General features: G+C 48.2%; 1 protein-coding gene across 5 annotated transcripts in view; it reads right to left on the bottom strand.

Moving 5' to 3' along the window:
- CTBP2 (C-terminal binding protein 2) overlaps positions 1 to 15621 on the bottom strand; it is a 163408-nt gene that overhangs the window by 42084 nt on the left and 105703 nt on the right. For 4 of the 5 annotated variants that reach the window (XM_036829679.1, XM_036829681.1, XM_036829680.1 and 1 more), the window contains one exon: positions 9291 to 9450. The exons of the other annotated variant lie outside the window; for it this stretch is intronic. In XM_036829679.1, coding sequence (XP_036685574.1) covers positions 9291 to 9348 — 58 coding nt within the window. In that variant the 5' untranslated portion in view covers positions 9349 to 9450. The remainder of the gene's footprint in view (positions 1 to 9290; positions 9451 to 15621) is intronic. 5 annotated transcript variants of the gene reach the window in all.

Genomic DNA, 15621 nt, shown 5'->3' with positions numbered 1-15621 from the left:
GTAGCTGTTGGTAACTCACCCAGATTACGAATGAACTGAAGCAGTTCGAGCCCTCCACTTCAGCAGGACTACCTAAGAGCATGCATTCCCCATGGCCCCTAAGAAACAAGGAGCAGGCTTTTGAGAAGGTGCGAAGGTGTAACGCCAGGGGCAGAACAGCAGTGGGCAGAAGAAGCTTCAGGGAGGCGCCACCCTCCACCCCAGAAAGAGGAGGCCCAAGCTCGTTTCCATCAATTTCCGAACCATTCTGCTTGGAAGCCACCCAAACTCACGCAGCCTCAGCTTTGCAATCCGCCAAATATTATGACAGATGTTTTCCTGTGTTAGGTAAAAACACCTGTAACTGGACTTGCACTTTTCTAAACACTCCGGCAGATTTTTTTTTTTTTTTTAAAGCTCATGCAGTCTTTAGGAAAGGGCTGATTTTCTCAAAAATCTCGTGTTGACTAAATTAAAGCGAGATGGGACCAATTTCTGAAAGATTAATGAGTCTCTCAGACTTAACTTTTTAATCCTGCAAAGAGTCTCGCTACAGAAAATTGCATAAAGGAAAAAGCCATCTTCTGAAAATTGAGGAACAGGCAATCCAAATTCTCTTGCAGACAAAATAAACCCAAGGTAAAGCTGATCCTATAGAATCATCTGAACGGGAACCTCAAGGTTATAAGCAACATCCCCCCAAAGCCGATTCTTGAATTCCCCGGGCAACATAAGGCATCAATTCACAACTGTAGAGACCTGAAAACTCTGAGATGACCTAGACAGTTCCAGAAGAGCAGGGAAGGAAATCCAGGAGGCGGACGATCATCCATCCCTTCCACCGAGCAGACTGCCCACAAGCATTTCATGTCCTGATCAACACGATGACCTGGGAAATTGCTTGAAAAGAATGGGAAACGGAAGGACTGCTCTGGGGTCCAGTCCTCACTTCATTCTTTAAAACAAACAAAATAACAACAACAACAATCAGGCATATGGTGGACTCAGCGAGTCTCAAGGCCAGACTCACACGAAGGTCACTGGGTCTAACTGCCTGTCCCCTGACAGCTGTGTTGTTTCCGCCGGCCTGGCGGCAAGGGATGCTTACCCCTTCTTAGGAGGAGACTCTGGAGCCTTACTTGGCCGGCCTTCCCTGTGCCGGACCAGCACTAGCCTGAGGCTTTCCATCCCCTGGCTCTCCAGTCCTTGGGGCCAGGAGCCCAAGGCAGCTCTGAAAGCAAAGGCGGAAATAAGAAAGCCCCTGAGATGCCTCCCTGCGCCCGCTGTTTGCCAGGATGAAGCCGCTGCAGCGCCCTCGCCCTCTGCCCCCCACGGGGCAGCATCTCCTGGGGGACACTGCTGAGGTTAGTGGGTTATACTCTGTTTTCCGGCAGAGACGGTCAAAAATAGGCCCATGACATCCCACTTCCTACTTTTAAATGTGTACAGGCTGTGTTGGGTTTTTGTTTCTGTCAAGTGCTTTAGAATTTATGTTTAAAAACAGCTTTCTGCCTTTAAAAAAGTTTTCTTTCCTTCTGTCCCCACAGTGTCCCCTACCAAAGCAACTTACTTGGCTAGTCTGAATCAGAAAGGGGGACATAAACCCCAAGTACACAAGTAAAACAGCAAATAGGGTCTGGCAGGGCTTTAAGACAGCCTTCGTCTAAGTGACGTTGAGTACAGAGACAACATTAGCGGAACCGACCAGACATTTCAGACATCCCAGGATCGACGCAGCATCAGAGGCTCTTGGATGCAGGCTTTGGGCTCCTGATTTCCAACCTGGAGCGGGAGGCTTTATGTCATCAGCACAACCCTCCAGAGAAAACCCAAGCCGCGAGGTGGGGCCTTGCAGCCAAATGAGCTGCCCTCTGAACAGTCCCAGGCCTCCCGGAACTCACGATTTAGCCATTTTCAGTGAAAACAAAGGCTTGCACATTGCTCCTGACTTGATTTCTTGACTAGATGATAAAACTTAATGAGAGCCGCATTACGAAAATCAGGCTTGATTCCCACATGTTATGGGATTAAAAAATCTCTTTTATGGCATGTTTTGAATGTGCCGGTGAAGCAGAAAGTGTGAGCTGAGACCCCAGGTCAGACGCAGGGCCTGGGCAAAGCACAGGGCAGAATCTACCTGCAAAGGCTTTCCTGGATCCTTGGCAGCACCTGGCACAAAGTCTGCCTCAGGCTGGTGCTCAGTGACCTCTGCTTCCCTCCTCTCCACAAAACCCTCCAATGACAGCACTTCCTGCAAAGTCTCAGCATCTCAGGTGACCCCTGACTCCCCTTGACGTTGCCACTCTCACCCCGACACACTCCTGTGTTATGACTCCTCATCTCTGTTGGGTTCCGAATATCAGGAATGGCTTCCTCTCACCTTGGTTGATGCCCCAGTCATTTCCACCCGCCAGGGTCCAGCTCAAATAACCCACCTCCAGGAAGCTTCCTCAATCCCCCGCTGTCACTCTGTCCCCAGTCCAAAGAAATCTGCCACCTATCAAAGGTGAGAGTACCAAATAATCCAGGGAATGAATCCACCTGCAGAGACATCCCTATGGTTTTCTCACTAAAGTGGCAGAGCCCTGTCCCCTCCTGACATGTCCTTCCTGCATTCATCATGTGCTCATTTGTTTGACTCACGGGTTGTAAAAACTGACCTGTAGAACAGGACTCTATACGAGGAACAGGACTTGGTGGCAACAGCCAATCTTCGCCCTCAAGGAGCGTTATGTTGTGATGGAGAAAAAGGACAGAGAGGTGCACACGATCACCAGGGAGCCCCGACCCACGGCCGCCCCAGCCTCTGAGCCCAGGTCCAGGCTGAAGCAAGCACAGCCCCTCACTTGCAAGGACCTGGGCACAGCGGGCATCGAGCAGAGACAGCAGAGGGAGACGACAGCCCCCCCACGTCCGACACTGCCTGGCAGGGACCCACACTGTCCCGGCCCGCGGTGCTGTTTCTCACCCGGGCCCTGATCGTACAGTAAGAAGATGGGCTTTAAAGACCTTCTGAGGCTTCCCTGGTGGCGCAGTGGTTGAGAATCTGCCTGCCAATGCAGGGGACACGGGTTCGTGCCCTGGTCCGGGAGGATCCCACATGCCACGGAGCAACTAGGCCCGTGAGCCACAATTGCTGAGCCTGCGCATCTGGAGCCTGTGCTCCGCAACAAGAGAGGCCGCGATAATGAGAGGCCTGCGCACCGCGATGAAGAGTGGCCCCCACTTGCCGCAAGTAGAGAAAGCCCTCGCACAGAAACGAAGACCCAACACAGCCATAAATAAATAAAAACTAAAAAAAACAAAACAAAACAAAAAACCTTCTGAGGCCAAGAAAGGACTGATCGTCCACGCTGTCTGTTTCACCCATTCCAGGGTGCGAACAGGAAGGGAGGACCCTCCAGGCACATACATCTTTCCAACCAGGACTCGGGAAGCAAGCTGACGGGTGTTCCAGCCCCTCCGATGTCCACGCAAGAAGGACAGGAAGTGTGGAGACGGCGGCGAGCAGGTGCATAGCGATGTCCAGAAGGTGCTCCCCCGGCTACCGCGCAGTCCCGAGCCCCACTGCTGGTACCCGGGAGGTCATTCCCCGGGCCTGGAAGCGGAGCCCGCATTTCAAAAGGGCCACCCAAGGCCTCTCTGGAGACGGAGGGCACGCCTGAGCTCTAGAGCAAGCGAGTGAATCAATGTTCAGGACGCTCATCAAATAATGGTTTGGCGAGCTGAGTACAAATCAGTCAGGACAGGAGGCTCACTCCTCGCGTGTCATTTGTAAGGTTCTGGAAAAGGCACCAGAGGGTGGGAAGCTGGCAGCAAAGTGTATCTTGGGGTTCTGGCATCACAGTCACCCCAAACACTTGTGATTGGGTTGAGCTGTGTGGGACAGCCTCTGAATTCACGTGGGGCACCATTTGCGGGCCTCCAGCTCTGCAAAGCCAGGTCACTCTGCTGTCCTCAGACCTACCCTGACAGAGGAGGCTTGGCCTGGAGGCGTGGGAGCCCTGGTTCCTGGGAGGTGTTCGTTAGGCCTGGAGCAGACCTCTTTCCTCAAAGCTGCAAATGACCAAAATGAGACGCACCCAGAGCAAAGCAGACGAGGCAGGCAGCTCACACTCGGGAGGCGTGATCCCAAAGGCCACAGAGACAGGTGTCGCCCACCTGGGGGAGAGCGTGACCCTCCCCGGTGGGCGCGAGACCCAGAGCAACAGCCGCAAAACAAAACCCAGACACTGACAAACACCCACACCCGGCCACTGACTGAAGTCACCACACCCCAAACCCCAAAGTGGAAACAGAGCAGCCTTAACAGGCTGCTTTTAAAAATGCGGGGAGTTTTAAAAAATCCACCAACCGCGGTGAGAGGCCCATCGGCAAATCACAAGTGCAAAGAGTAGCTTAAATCTGCATTTCACAGATGAGTGACGATGGAGAAATAATGCAGCATGGAACCTGGCTCTCATCTGCAGAGCTGAGGGCCGGTGTGGGTACTCGATGGACCCAGTCCTTAGGTGGCAGCGGGAAGCCCCAGGGAGGGGCCGCTCTCCAAATTCATCTTTAAAACCAGGGCCTCATAGACAAAATATGGGTATTTATCCCTCACAAAGAACGTCTACGAAGGTTCAACTTGACCATTCCCCTGCCTTTCTGATCCTTTACCTGAGCATAACGTTAGCTTCATTATATTCATTCACACTACAGAGTTTTAAAGCCATGTCTGGTTGACTATTGTATATTTACTAGCTAATGTAATTATCACTAATCACATAATTACTGGAAATGTACATAATTGCCTGATCCAAACATATAATTATAATGTATAGCAACATTATGAATCCCATTTTTAAGATCTACATTTTGGGGCTATTTAAAGACATTTATTAGAAATAATTGTGGACTGACTATAAAAGGTCTCGACGCTGTTTCTTGGTAAGGTGCTCCAAGTGCTTTAAAAAACAAAACAAGTAGCGATTCTATAATGCATTTTTTTTTTAAGACAGGTGAAACAAAAAGCATACAAATAAAAGACCAAATTATTCTGGCCTGAGTCTATAGATTATGCTCTTCCTGTGGGGAAATACAGGTCAATCCTGCCCTGTGGGCTCTGATGGGTGTGAGCCAGGCAATGAGATCCGCCCCCCACCCCAATCCTCCCTGCAGGGAGCACTCAGCTGGCCCGGACACCCTCACCACTTCCACCACCTCGACGACCTAGAAGCTCTTAGACACCATCTTTGCTTCTTGAACATTCTGGGACCATGAATGAACTTTCTTGGGGGAACGGTCCATTGAGACGTACTTTCACAATGGCAAGCTCGTCCCATTAAGAAGAGCACAATGACACTGGGAAAAAAGTTTTCTTCCACCTCATCCCTGCAGCATTTTCTGACTTTTCTTGTCCTCTTGGGGACAAAGATTCCCAGGATTTATAACTATGTGTTTAATAGACACCAGTTTATTAGACAATTTAGTAGACGATAGAGGTTGGCCTCTATTTCTCCCACATCCATCCAACCAACCCGCCCATCTTCCTCACCACCTTTTACTCCCTGTTCTCATGAAAACATCCCAAAGGTAAGGAATGTTGAATTCGGCTGTTTATTTAAAAGGAGGTTCATATCATTTCTTTTTTTCCTGCAGAGGAAAGAAGTCCTCTCCTGAATTATGTGATGAAGGGGACTGATCACAGCTCAGCTGATATAATCCTCAGGACCACTTTTCCACACATATAAGACATTCAAACAAAACGAAGTAAGATGAAATATCTACTTTTTTTCCAAATTACGTTTTCAAAAGCAACAGGGAAGGATGGTGTTTAGTGATTTATTTTACCATAACACACAATAAGGTGTTGTAACAAAAGTCATCAGCAAGCCCATTGTGGTATATTACAGTTCTACAAACCTAGGCTCCAGAAAATGCTTTTCTGGGTTACTTTCGCAGTGATGAGGGATAGCAAGCCCTCTTCTCTGGCCAACAAATACTTGGGGCAAATCAAACCAGCTCTGCCACGATGCAGTTACATATTAAAACTCTCTGACTGGTGCAATTCATAAATGCAATATTTCAATTATGCCAGCAAACTAAACACAGGGGAAAACCAAGACCTACATTATACAACAAAAAGAAGAGACTGCAATTTGGTCTGACCAGTCTATTAGCAGACTCTGCTCCATAAAACCTATATACAACAGCACTCTAGGATTATCTGATATTAGGCATCAGGAAAGAGCAGAGAACAAATTACAAATATCAAAACAGAAGAACTGCTTTAAGAAAAAAATCTGGCTTTTAAGTCAGCTTGAAAGACCATTATTCTAACGGAGTTGGATGGAGTCCCGAAGACTTTGGGTGGCGAGAAGCAAAGCTATCCTCTACACGTTGCTTAATCTCGAGCAGAAACATCCCCTTAGAGGCGCAAAGGTGCAGATAGATTCTGGGCACATGAAGATTGATGGACCGGGTCACAAGGGGACTGCGGTTCAGAAGGAAGAGACCCCAAGGGCTGCTGTGGAAGGTTTCAGGGAGGAAGGGACTGGGCCTTGGGAGGCAGGTAGGGATTCTGGAAGCAGTACTGGCACAGGGGTGATGCTCAGATCCCACCAGACTGGCTCAGCTGGAGAAAAAAGGTTCATTCGAGGGGTGGGGGTGGGGGTGGGGTAGACCCTGGAGGGCATCCGAAGCCTTGTCTGGCTTGGGACCCAAAGCCAGGGATTTGCACTGGGGTTGGCAGCAGGCGGGAGGGAAGAATTTGAAGGAGTGTGTGTTCCCACAGACCCAAGAGCGTGAAGACAAAGTTCCTACGAGCCTGGAGCAGAGCAGGGCTGCTTCATGCTTTTAATCATAAAACAAAAACAAAAAAAAAGGGAGAGAGAGAGAGAGAGATACAGGAAGTCCCTGGGGTGTGGGCGGTGGGAAGGAGAGAATTGTTTGCTGAGCTTGCTGGACTTCCAAGGAGAACATTCAAGAACAGTTAGTTCAGGTTTACAGAACAGAGACTGGTGAGTACCCAAAGCCAGGGATGGAGGTGTGTGAGGCTTTCAGGAGGAAGAAATAACGGACTCCACGTGCCGATTCAAGGGCAAGCCCAAATACAGAATAGCAGACTGCCTGGGTGCCTGGGCGCAAATCACCGACTGCTCTGTACCTTGCTGGTAGCACCTGGGAAACGGATGTCCTGACCACGACCACCTGTCCTGACCATTAAAGGCCCTAAACCAGCTTATAAATACAAGGAGCACCAATGAAGCATCTTGGAACAGCTGTTATACTTCATGGGACACCAAGTGAACGTTTGGGATCAGGGATTATAAATTACACTTGAGTAACTTTGGATTATAAATTACACTTGAGTAACTTTATGTCATGCATGTATCTTGACAGTGGCTATTGAGAAATTAAAGATAAAACAAACCACTCCAACTGTCTCAGGAACACTGTTCATGGATAAAGGAGATGCTGGAATTTGTTATAAAAAATACGCTGGGGACTGGTGAACCATGCCTGGGAGAGAGGGTGCGAAAAAACCACCAATGGTTTTGCTGTCACCGACCACCCTGGACAAGGAGAGGAAAGGCCCCTGGTGCTTCAATCCCATTCTTGTCTCAGATGTGCTACCTCTAGATAACTACTGGGGTTGGGGGTTGGGGGTGGGGGGTGGAATCGGCCCCATAGACATTCCTGATACTAACCTTGGACAGTTGATCCACTAGGGCTTTCTGGAATGGGGACTCAGTACCAAAAATGAAGCACCTTTCCACAGGAGGGCAGAAGTACAATTTAAAAACCCCCAAACAATCAGGTGAACCCACATTGTGGGACATTGTACAAACCTATTGGCTTGGGCTCTTCAATGATGTCAATGCTTCTGAAAGTCAAAAGGACCAGGGAATTATTTTAGACTAAGGAGACCAAAGAGACATGACAACTAAATGCCACATATGTCCCTTGACTGGTTTCAGCACACAGGCAAACAAACCAGCTAAAACAGACGCGTGGGGGAGATGTGCATGTGCCATCTATGTTAGATAATGTTGTAATGAGATCCAATTTCCTGGGGGTGATGATGGTGGTGTGTTTATGCAGGAAAGGAGCCTCTAATACATGCCATAGGTACTTAAGAATAAACTGCTGCATCTACACATTTCTTTCAGATGGTTCTGGGAAAGTCCATCCATCCATCCTCCATCCATTCATACACATGTATCTCTATAAAAAGAAAGCACGCGATAACAAATGTTATCAACTGGTTAATACAGCTGATGGGAATATCAGTGTTCGTTGTGCTATTCTACCAGTCTTTCTGTAGGTTTGAAAATTTTTTTTAATATTAAAAAAAAAAAATCCTTGAATCCCAAACCCCTTACACTGCAGCAGAATCCCAGGGATGCGGAGGGACAGTCAGTGCTCCTAAATTCTTTTAGGTCGGAGCTGTTGCAGGGCAGACAGTCACACAGTAGAACACGCCTTTACTGCCTCCGCACCGCTAGCTTGAGCCACATCTACAAACAATTCCATATGGACGGCTCCTGGGAGATGTTTTCCTGGGCCTGAGTGAGCTGGCCAACTGGTGTGCTAACATATTTGGGGGTCGGGGGCGGGCTGCTAAGCCCACCCCGCCCAGCGGCTCCCCTCCTGAGAAACCCTGCAGTGAGGTCACGGGTAACCACGCCAAGCCAAACCCAGCCGACAGCACGGACACCAGCCGGCCAGGAGCACTTCATGCCAAGCCCAGGTCCACTGGCGCTGGATTTCTAACCACTCCCTAACGAGGAGAGGATGGTGCTCAACCCACATCTCAGAGTTCTGCCCCCGGGTTTCCACTAGATTTTAATCCTGTTTATTTTTCCTTTCATGAATAAAACACTTCCAGACATTTTCAAAGATACCAGGGACGTGAACAGATCATGAGGGGCTATGCTGGGCTGCTGAGGAATATCTCAGAATTTGTGCTGGTAAATCTTTTAATTCGAAACAGATAAAGTCCAGAAACTTCCGCAAGAAAAAAAAAAAAAAAGATGGTCCTAATATGCAGTGTCTTTCTTGTGCAAAATGATCTTGGGACAAAATGGACCTCAGGGCCTGCTCCCCCCAACTTCCGTCCTAGCCCCACCCCTGCCCTGGAAGTGGGCCTCAGCCTACTTGAAGGTCAGGCCTACTGACCACGCCAAGGACACCGGCAGAGGGTGTGGGACGGTGGGAGGTGCTGGGGGTGTGGCGTGGGTCGAAGCCTGGCTAGGAGACCAGGTGCAGGATTCCAGGGCAGGTCTACGCGTCTTTGGTTAAAAACCGCCAATCACGCTGGCTCTTACCTTCACAAATTCTGTCCAATCGCTGTCGCTTGACTTTGTGCTTATCCACAAGGGCCATTCTTTATCGAACTTTGCACCTCTCTGATTCAAAAGGCAAAGCGGTCCTCTAAGAACTTAGGGGCCCTCGCAGGAGTCTGCGGGCATTACGCCACTACGCGCCCTGAAACAAGGAGAAAAGAAGCCTTACTCTCTGGACACCCTGGGGGCAAGGACGACAGGTCATTCGGGCTTGGCTGCCACTTGCTACAAGGGGACCTGCCCTTGGGCGCTTGCTCTCCTCCTCAAATGCTGGAGATGGATTTGCTCCACGTCCATGGGACAGTGTCCCGCCTCTGAGGGAAGCACGCGAACACGCACAAGACAACTGTCTTTGCTTCCTGAAAGCGGTAAATGGCAGCATCTGGATCTCTTGCTTTTGACTTCGGGGCTGTAAACACCAATTACTGACCAGCCTGAGTCGTGATACTTTGTACTCCAATGCCAGAGACCAAGCTATAGCCAGTGGGGCTGGTCCTGTACTTCTGTGAACCGCCGAGGGTCAGAGTCACAGATCAACCCACACCACCTAGGAACACATCCCAGGGGCCTCTGGACAGATGCAGACACCCAGCTGCCGCTACTCTCTCAAGGCCTTCTGCCAGGAGGTTCACAAAACCTTTCAAAACTGCCCTTTGGCCACCGCTCAGCACCACACAAGCCCCCTGCCCCACCGCCTGAGAACGGGGCAGGAAGGCACGCACCACCTAACCAAGGTTTGACCAGGGCCACCTTCCGGAGCCTTCCTTGCATCCAGAGGGAGCCACAGCTGGCATCGGCTGCCTGCAGCTGCCCCACACCCGTGGTGTTTCAGGCAGAGGAGGAAGGGTCTCCCACTGGGGTTGGGGTATTTGGGCCTCTCCAGAGGCAAATCCACATGCCACGCCACCTGAGGAATGGGGAGCCCAATTTGTGGAGAAAGTCGGGGCTGCGTGTTTGGGAGACCCTGACCTTCATTTCCTGCTCAGCCAATGTACCAGTTGAGGCCACAAATCATCACCTGTAACCCCCAAAAGTCCCACAGCTTTTGACTCATTACTGCAGTTATTCTAACAACAACTACTACTACTACCACACACACACACACACAGAAAGTTGTCCTCAGTTATCCAGCAGATGAGGAGGGGGTTAGGAGACAAACGTGAGGCTCCAGGGTTAATAATGAGGATTATTATGTATGATTATCAGTTACGCAAAACGCTGGGAGTTACTTTATCAAAGGTCGGAATGCAGGTCTGACTATGAAAAGGTAGGCGACTTCCTGGAAGTTAATGACTAATTTCTCAGCAATGAGGCTGAAAAGATTTATGGCAATAATTATGTGCTTTTTTTAAAAAGAGCTAGGAAAAAAACAAAGCACAATTTCTAATCACATAAATAATTAATGCAACATCCAAGAGACACCAAACCCTTTCCAAACCTGGGACGTTCCCCACGCCTGGAATGACCCTATTGGACAAGCGAGGAGATGAAGGCCAGCCTGAAGCAAGCCAGAGCAGCACCGGGTTGACGGGGTAGGCAGATTTCTGAAATCCTGATTTCACTTTGGCTGGGCTTTATGAAAGGTAATCATGCAAAGGGGGGAAGGTGGCCTCTTACTGGTCAACTTGAGACAGACAGACAGACAGACAGAGGAGCAGGACCTCCGATCCAAGGGTTTCTGTCCGAGAGAGACCCTCAGAGGCCGGCTGGCAATTTTCATTTGCTCGGGTCCCAGGCTCTGATCAGCGGACGGCCCCTCCTTGGCTCTGGCGTGGAGACAGACCCCGTGTTAGCCGCCGCATCCGGGGTGAGAGAATTAATTAGTTAATATTTGTGAAGTGCCTTGGAGATGAGAAATGACAGCATTATCATCTGAGGCAAGACGGGCTTCACACCCTCCTCCTCCAATTCCCCGAGTGAGGCATAATCATTCTTTTTGCTTTCCTTTGAATTTTAATTTGTATAATTAGATGGCTTCCTGAAAAATTGATAAGTAGAATCTCGATTATGCAATCAAAGGAAAGATCAGGCATCAGCTTACACAAATTGTCTGCGTCCTATTATTTAAAAAAAAAAAAATGGCAACTGACTTGTGTGTGTGGCTTTGGGGGGTGAGGTGGGGTCTCTCTGTGGCTGGCCCTTCCACGGGGTCCCCTCCAGCTGCGGCACCCACCCCTGTCTCTGGCTGGACATGCTGACAGAGCATCCAGAGTCGTGAGGCCACTGGACGGAGTCTGGTTTGGACTTTACAGCAGTGACCGCGGGCTAATTCACGTAGTCTCAATCCCCTCCCCTCAATCGATCCCTCCCCCCTCCAATATTTCTTTTTAAGCAAGAATGTATGACATTCTTGCTTAAAAAGAAAGCAAGAATGTGTCAATGTATGTGACATTTTCCTCCTTGGTCCTCTGAAGGAGCGAGCTATTTACCAGGACTTAATTAACATGACCCTCTTCCTAAGGACAGGGACAGGCCCTCCTGAGAGCTGAGCTGTGAGCAGCGGTGCCTGGCTGGTGTCCATGCCGAGAATGCCAGCACCCTGGCTATCCACACTGGCCCTGGGCGCCCTCAGCGGGGCCCCCTAACGGAAGCCCACCGCTGCCTTTACTTTACACCAGTCTCCACTCATAAATCACGAACTTTTCGCCACGGAAGTTATCACTACTAACATCCATTGACACTATCTGGTCAATGTTTAACCACAATAGATAAAGGTCCACATAGGGAAGAAAAAGCAGAGGGGGATGTATTACACTGTCTCACTTTGACTGAACTTGCAAACCTCCACACCATATTTGTGGGTGGGAAGAGAGTTCTAGAACCTACTTGCAAAATGACTGCATTAGCAGGCTGCATGTTTGTACAATGCAGGTGCTGCTGCTTATGTTCCAAAGCGGCTGTGAGGATCAGAGGAGAACACGCAGGAAAACATTTGGTGCCCAACAGCGGGCCTCTAAGAACCACTCGTGCCTTCCTCTGGTGACAGGCCCCCTTGGATGCGGGCCCCAGGCACACAGGCGCATCCCTCCTGCTGAGGCTGGAGGTAAACCTCGGGGAAACTCAGAAAGGTCAAAAGGAAATTCAGGTCTTTTCACAAGTAGGAAGGGTGTACCGCTGACAAATCTTACAAGAAAAAAACACTGCCTTCTCTCCCAAAAGAGATACCAAAATCACAGGGCAAACCACAGAAAGGTCTACCTAAAGTTCTGTTAGCTTGAAATGAGGGGTATGATCTAGGGCTGAAAGGTTTGGTGTCAGGGAATTCAACTTATTTCAGAAGGGGAGAAAGATGCTTGCACAAGAAAGCTACTTAGAGATTCTTGATTACTAGAAAGAAGATACAGGTATGGAAGATCTGTCCACTGTGGGCTTCAAAGAGAAGCATGAGAGTTAAGAAAAGGGAGAACAAAAAGGAAGACTTCATTTTACAAAGAAATGCAAAACACCCAAAAGTGAGGTCGTGAAAAACAAAAGGTTCCCCCTCATCAATCACCGTCTAAAATCTGGGCAGATTATCTTTCCTGAATGACCGTTAGCAGTCCCGCCTGCCAGGACCAAAGCACTGCAGTGCACCGAAACACAGCCATCATTAATTTACATTCTTAACATCTCAAATAAGTTTTTAAGACCCCCTCAGTTTCTTTATTCTGGTTCCTAGTCTTTGTAAAGATTAGGCAGACGAAGGAATTTACACAAAGTAAATGATGTCTTCAACGATGTCTTTCAAAATGAAAATTCCCCTAAAACCAGTTAAACGTGAGGACAGCCTTCAATTCTTTTAAGGAAATCTACTTAAACACTATGTCAATAGAGAAACCAAGTTTTACGATATCATAATAAATTAATATTATTGTAGTTAAGCAAGTATTGCTGAAGTTCTCCAAGTGAACCCCAGGAATCTTCAGAATACGTTCCACTGTTAAACCTCCAAGTGGGGATCAGGGGGAGATTTAAAGTCTGAGAGGTTGCCCCATGACCCAAGGCAAGTAGAAGAAGCTCCTGCAGCCCCAGCAGCATTAGTGCACGAGGTCTCCCAACTTTCCAAGCCTGGGATCCCTAAAGGAATGACATAACTCCTTGGGTCTCCTCTACCATGGCCTACAAGCCTCTCCTGATGTGGCAACAGGGCCATTTACCAACTTCTGAATGACCCAGCAGGGAGGCACCATCCAGGTTAAGGCAACACCAAGCACCTGCTGCCACAGGCAAGGACCCTGCACGTGGGGTGCCATCCAGCAGATCCACAGGGTTAGTGTGTTTTCATAGTGCCTTGAGAACGCTGGCCCACCAATGACCAAAAAACCCTCTTGATTCTTCATCTAGTCCCAAATAAAGCCACAGGGCTTCAGGCCACCTCAAAAGAACTTCTTCCAGAATCTTCAGAAGCCAAACAAAGGTGAACAACAGATGATAAGCTGGGTAGAATCCCCTGAACAGGTGGATGTGGGTTTTGTTTGGTCAACTATACCTGAAGGACCAATTAAAATCCAGATAGAACAAAAGAAACGTTCTACAGGGGTGAGGGATCAGTGGGAAAAACATGGGCTTAGCCTTTGGTTAAATGGTTGACATAATACCCCAGTTAATAACAAATAATTAAAACTACACTTTAAGGAAGAAAGAGAAGCTTTGGGGGAAGATCTGCTGTGGGATATGAGTTTACTGAAGTCAATTTTGTCAATGTCCCAAAACAACTACTGCTCCCTAATTATAACTCGGTAGCTTTGGGGCATATTTAGGTTTTGGGGGGAGGAGGGGAAACATATGGTTCAGACATCTAGTGGCATTAAAAAGTGCACAGGGACGGCTCCCCTCCCCCACCCCAGGGGTTACCAGCAAGACCCTTCAATACACACCGGAGCTTCACTCTGGTTCCTGGAGCCTCCCCCATTGGGCAAGGCGGCTCATATTTCCCCAGGGAATGCCCAGCAGCCCAGCCCTAGGGTGACAAGGTCACACCCTGGTCACATGCCCTCCATCTGATCCACGGGCCCCACCCTCTGATCCCCTGGGGCTGATGCAACACCAGTGTCCCAGAGAAAAGTGCAGATAGCTCAAGAGCTATTAGCACCGGGCCACCGCCCTTTCCAACAGCAGAGGCCAGGCAGGCTTCAGAACTCAGATGGAATTTGAAAAGGGCAAGCCAGTGTTTACACCATGTTATGATGGACCCCCAAACCAAGCAATGACATTTCTATACTAGGACATATGAACATGCTTACCCAACTGGATTAATATACAGAAGATTAAAAATAATTATACACACACACACACACAATATACAATTCAACAATTCAGGCCAGGTCAAAATCTGCCACCAAATGGGTTACAAAGAATTAAAGTTTTCAGAGCCTTTTACAGTTTGGATGTGAAGTTAAGGAATTGTGGGCCTGTGACTTTATTTTTTTCCGTCTAACCCCCACCAAAATATTCTCTGGGGCTTTGAAGGAGACAAAGAAATGAAAAATGAAGACTCTGTAATTTATGTTGAGCTTGTGACAGCCATGAAACATAGACAGCAAGTCTTTTAGCAGGTGGAATCCCAGTGCTGGTGGAGGAGCGTCCTGTGAGGTCTGAGGCTGCCAAGGTGAAAACCACGCTTCCTGGGACGACCTCCTGGGACGACCTCCTCGGCCAGCAAATAATTTCTGAGTGAATCCTTCTGCCTGGTTTAGATTTAGAAAATACATCTCCTGGTGTTAAATGCAAAACTCAAGAATTATAAATATTTTCGCTTGCTAAAAGCTTTCATCAAGAACAGAGGACTTGAGCAGAAACAATTCATGATTTTCCTAATTGGCTGTTTTATTTGTGTCATAATGAAAATTAAGTGTCGGTGAAGAAAATAAGATGCTTCTGTGGTAAGGATTTTCACACTTTTTTAAAGCACCTGACTTACAAATATGCTTTAAAAATAAATACATTCGTTCTAATACTAAAGCATTCTTTAAAAATAAAAGCAAAACAAAATGAAACAAAGAGGTAAAGGCAAATAAGCAAACTTTCATCCAAATTAAGAGGTGTCAAAGGACACCTTTAATTTCCACTGTGTTGAGACTGAGGAATCACAGAAACACGGATGAATTTTTCCCTTCCCAATTTTCTGACCCTTTCCTCCTTTGGCAATTTTGATCTGTAGCTAAGTTTGGTTGAATAGGGTGAAGGGATGAGCATCCTCAATTTCTGTGCGGACAGAGGAAGTTCCATCCTGACCAGATGACCCATCCTTTTTTACATATTACATGCAAGAAATTATTATAACAAGTTTATATCTGAGCCAGTAAAAGTGAACACCATACAGAGGAAGAATCCA

This window comes from Balaenoptera musculus, chromosome 16 (assembly GCF_009873245.2).
Source record: "Balaenoptera musculus isolate JJ_BM4_2016_0621 chromosome 16, mBalMus1.pri.v3, whole genome shotgun sequence".
NCBI classification, from domain to species: Eukaryota; Metazoa; Chordata; class Mammalia; order Artiodactyla; family Balaenopteridae; genus Balaenoptera; species Balaenoptera musculus.
The sequence above is the reverse complement of the archived record's forward strand: the minus strand, read 5'-3'. Positions and strand labels throughout refer to the sequence as shown.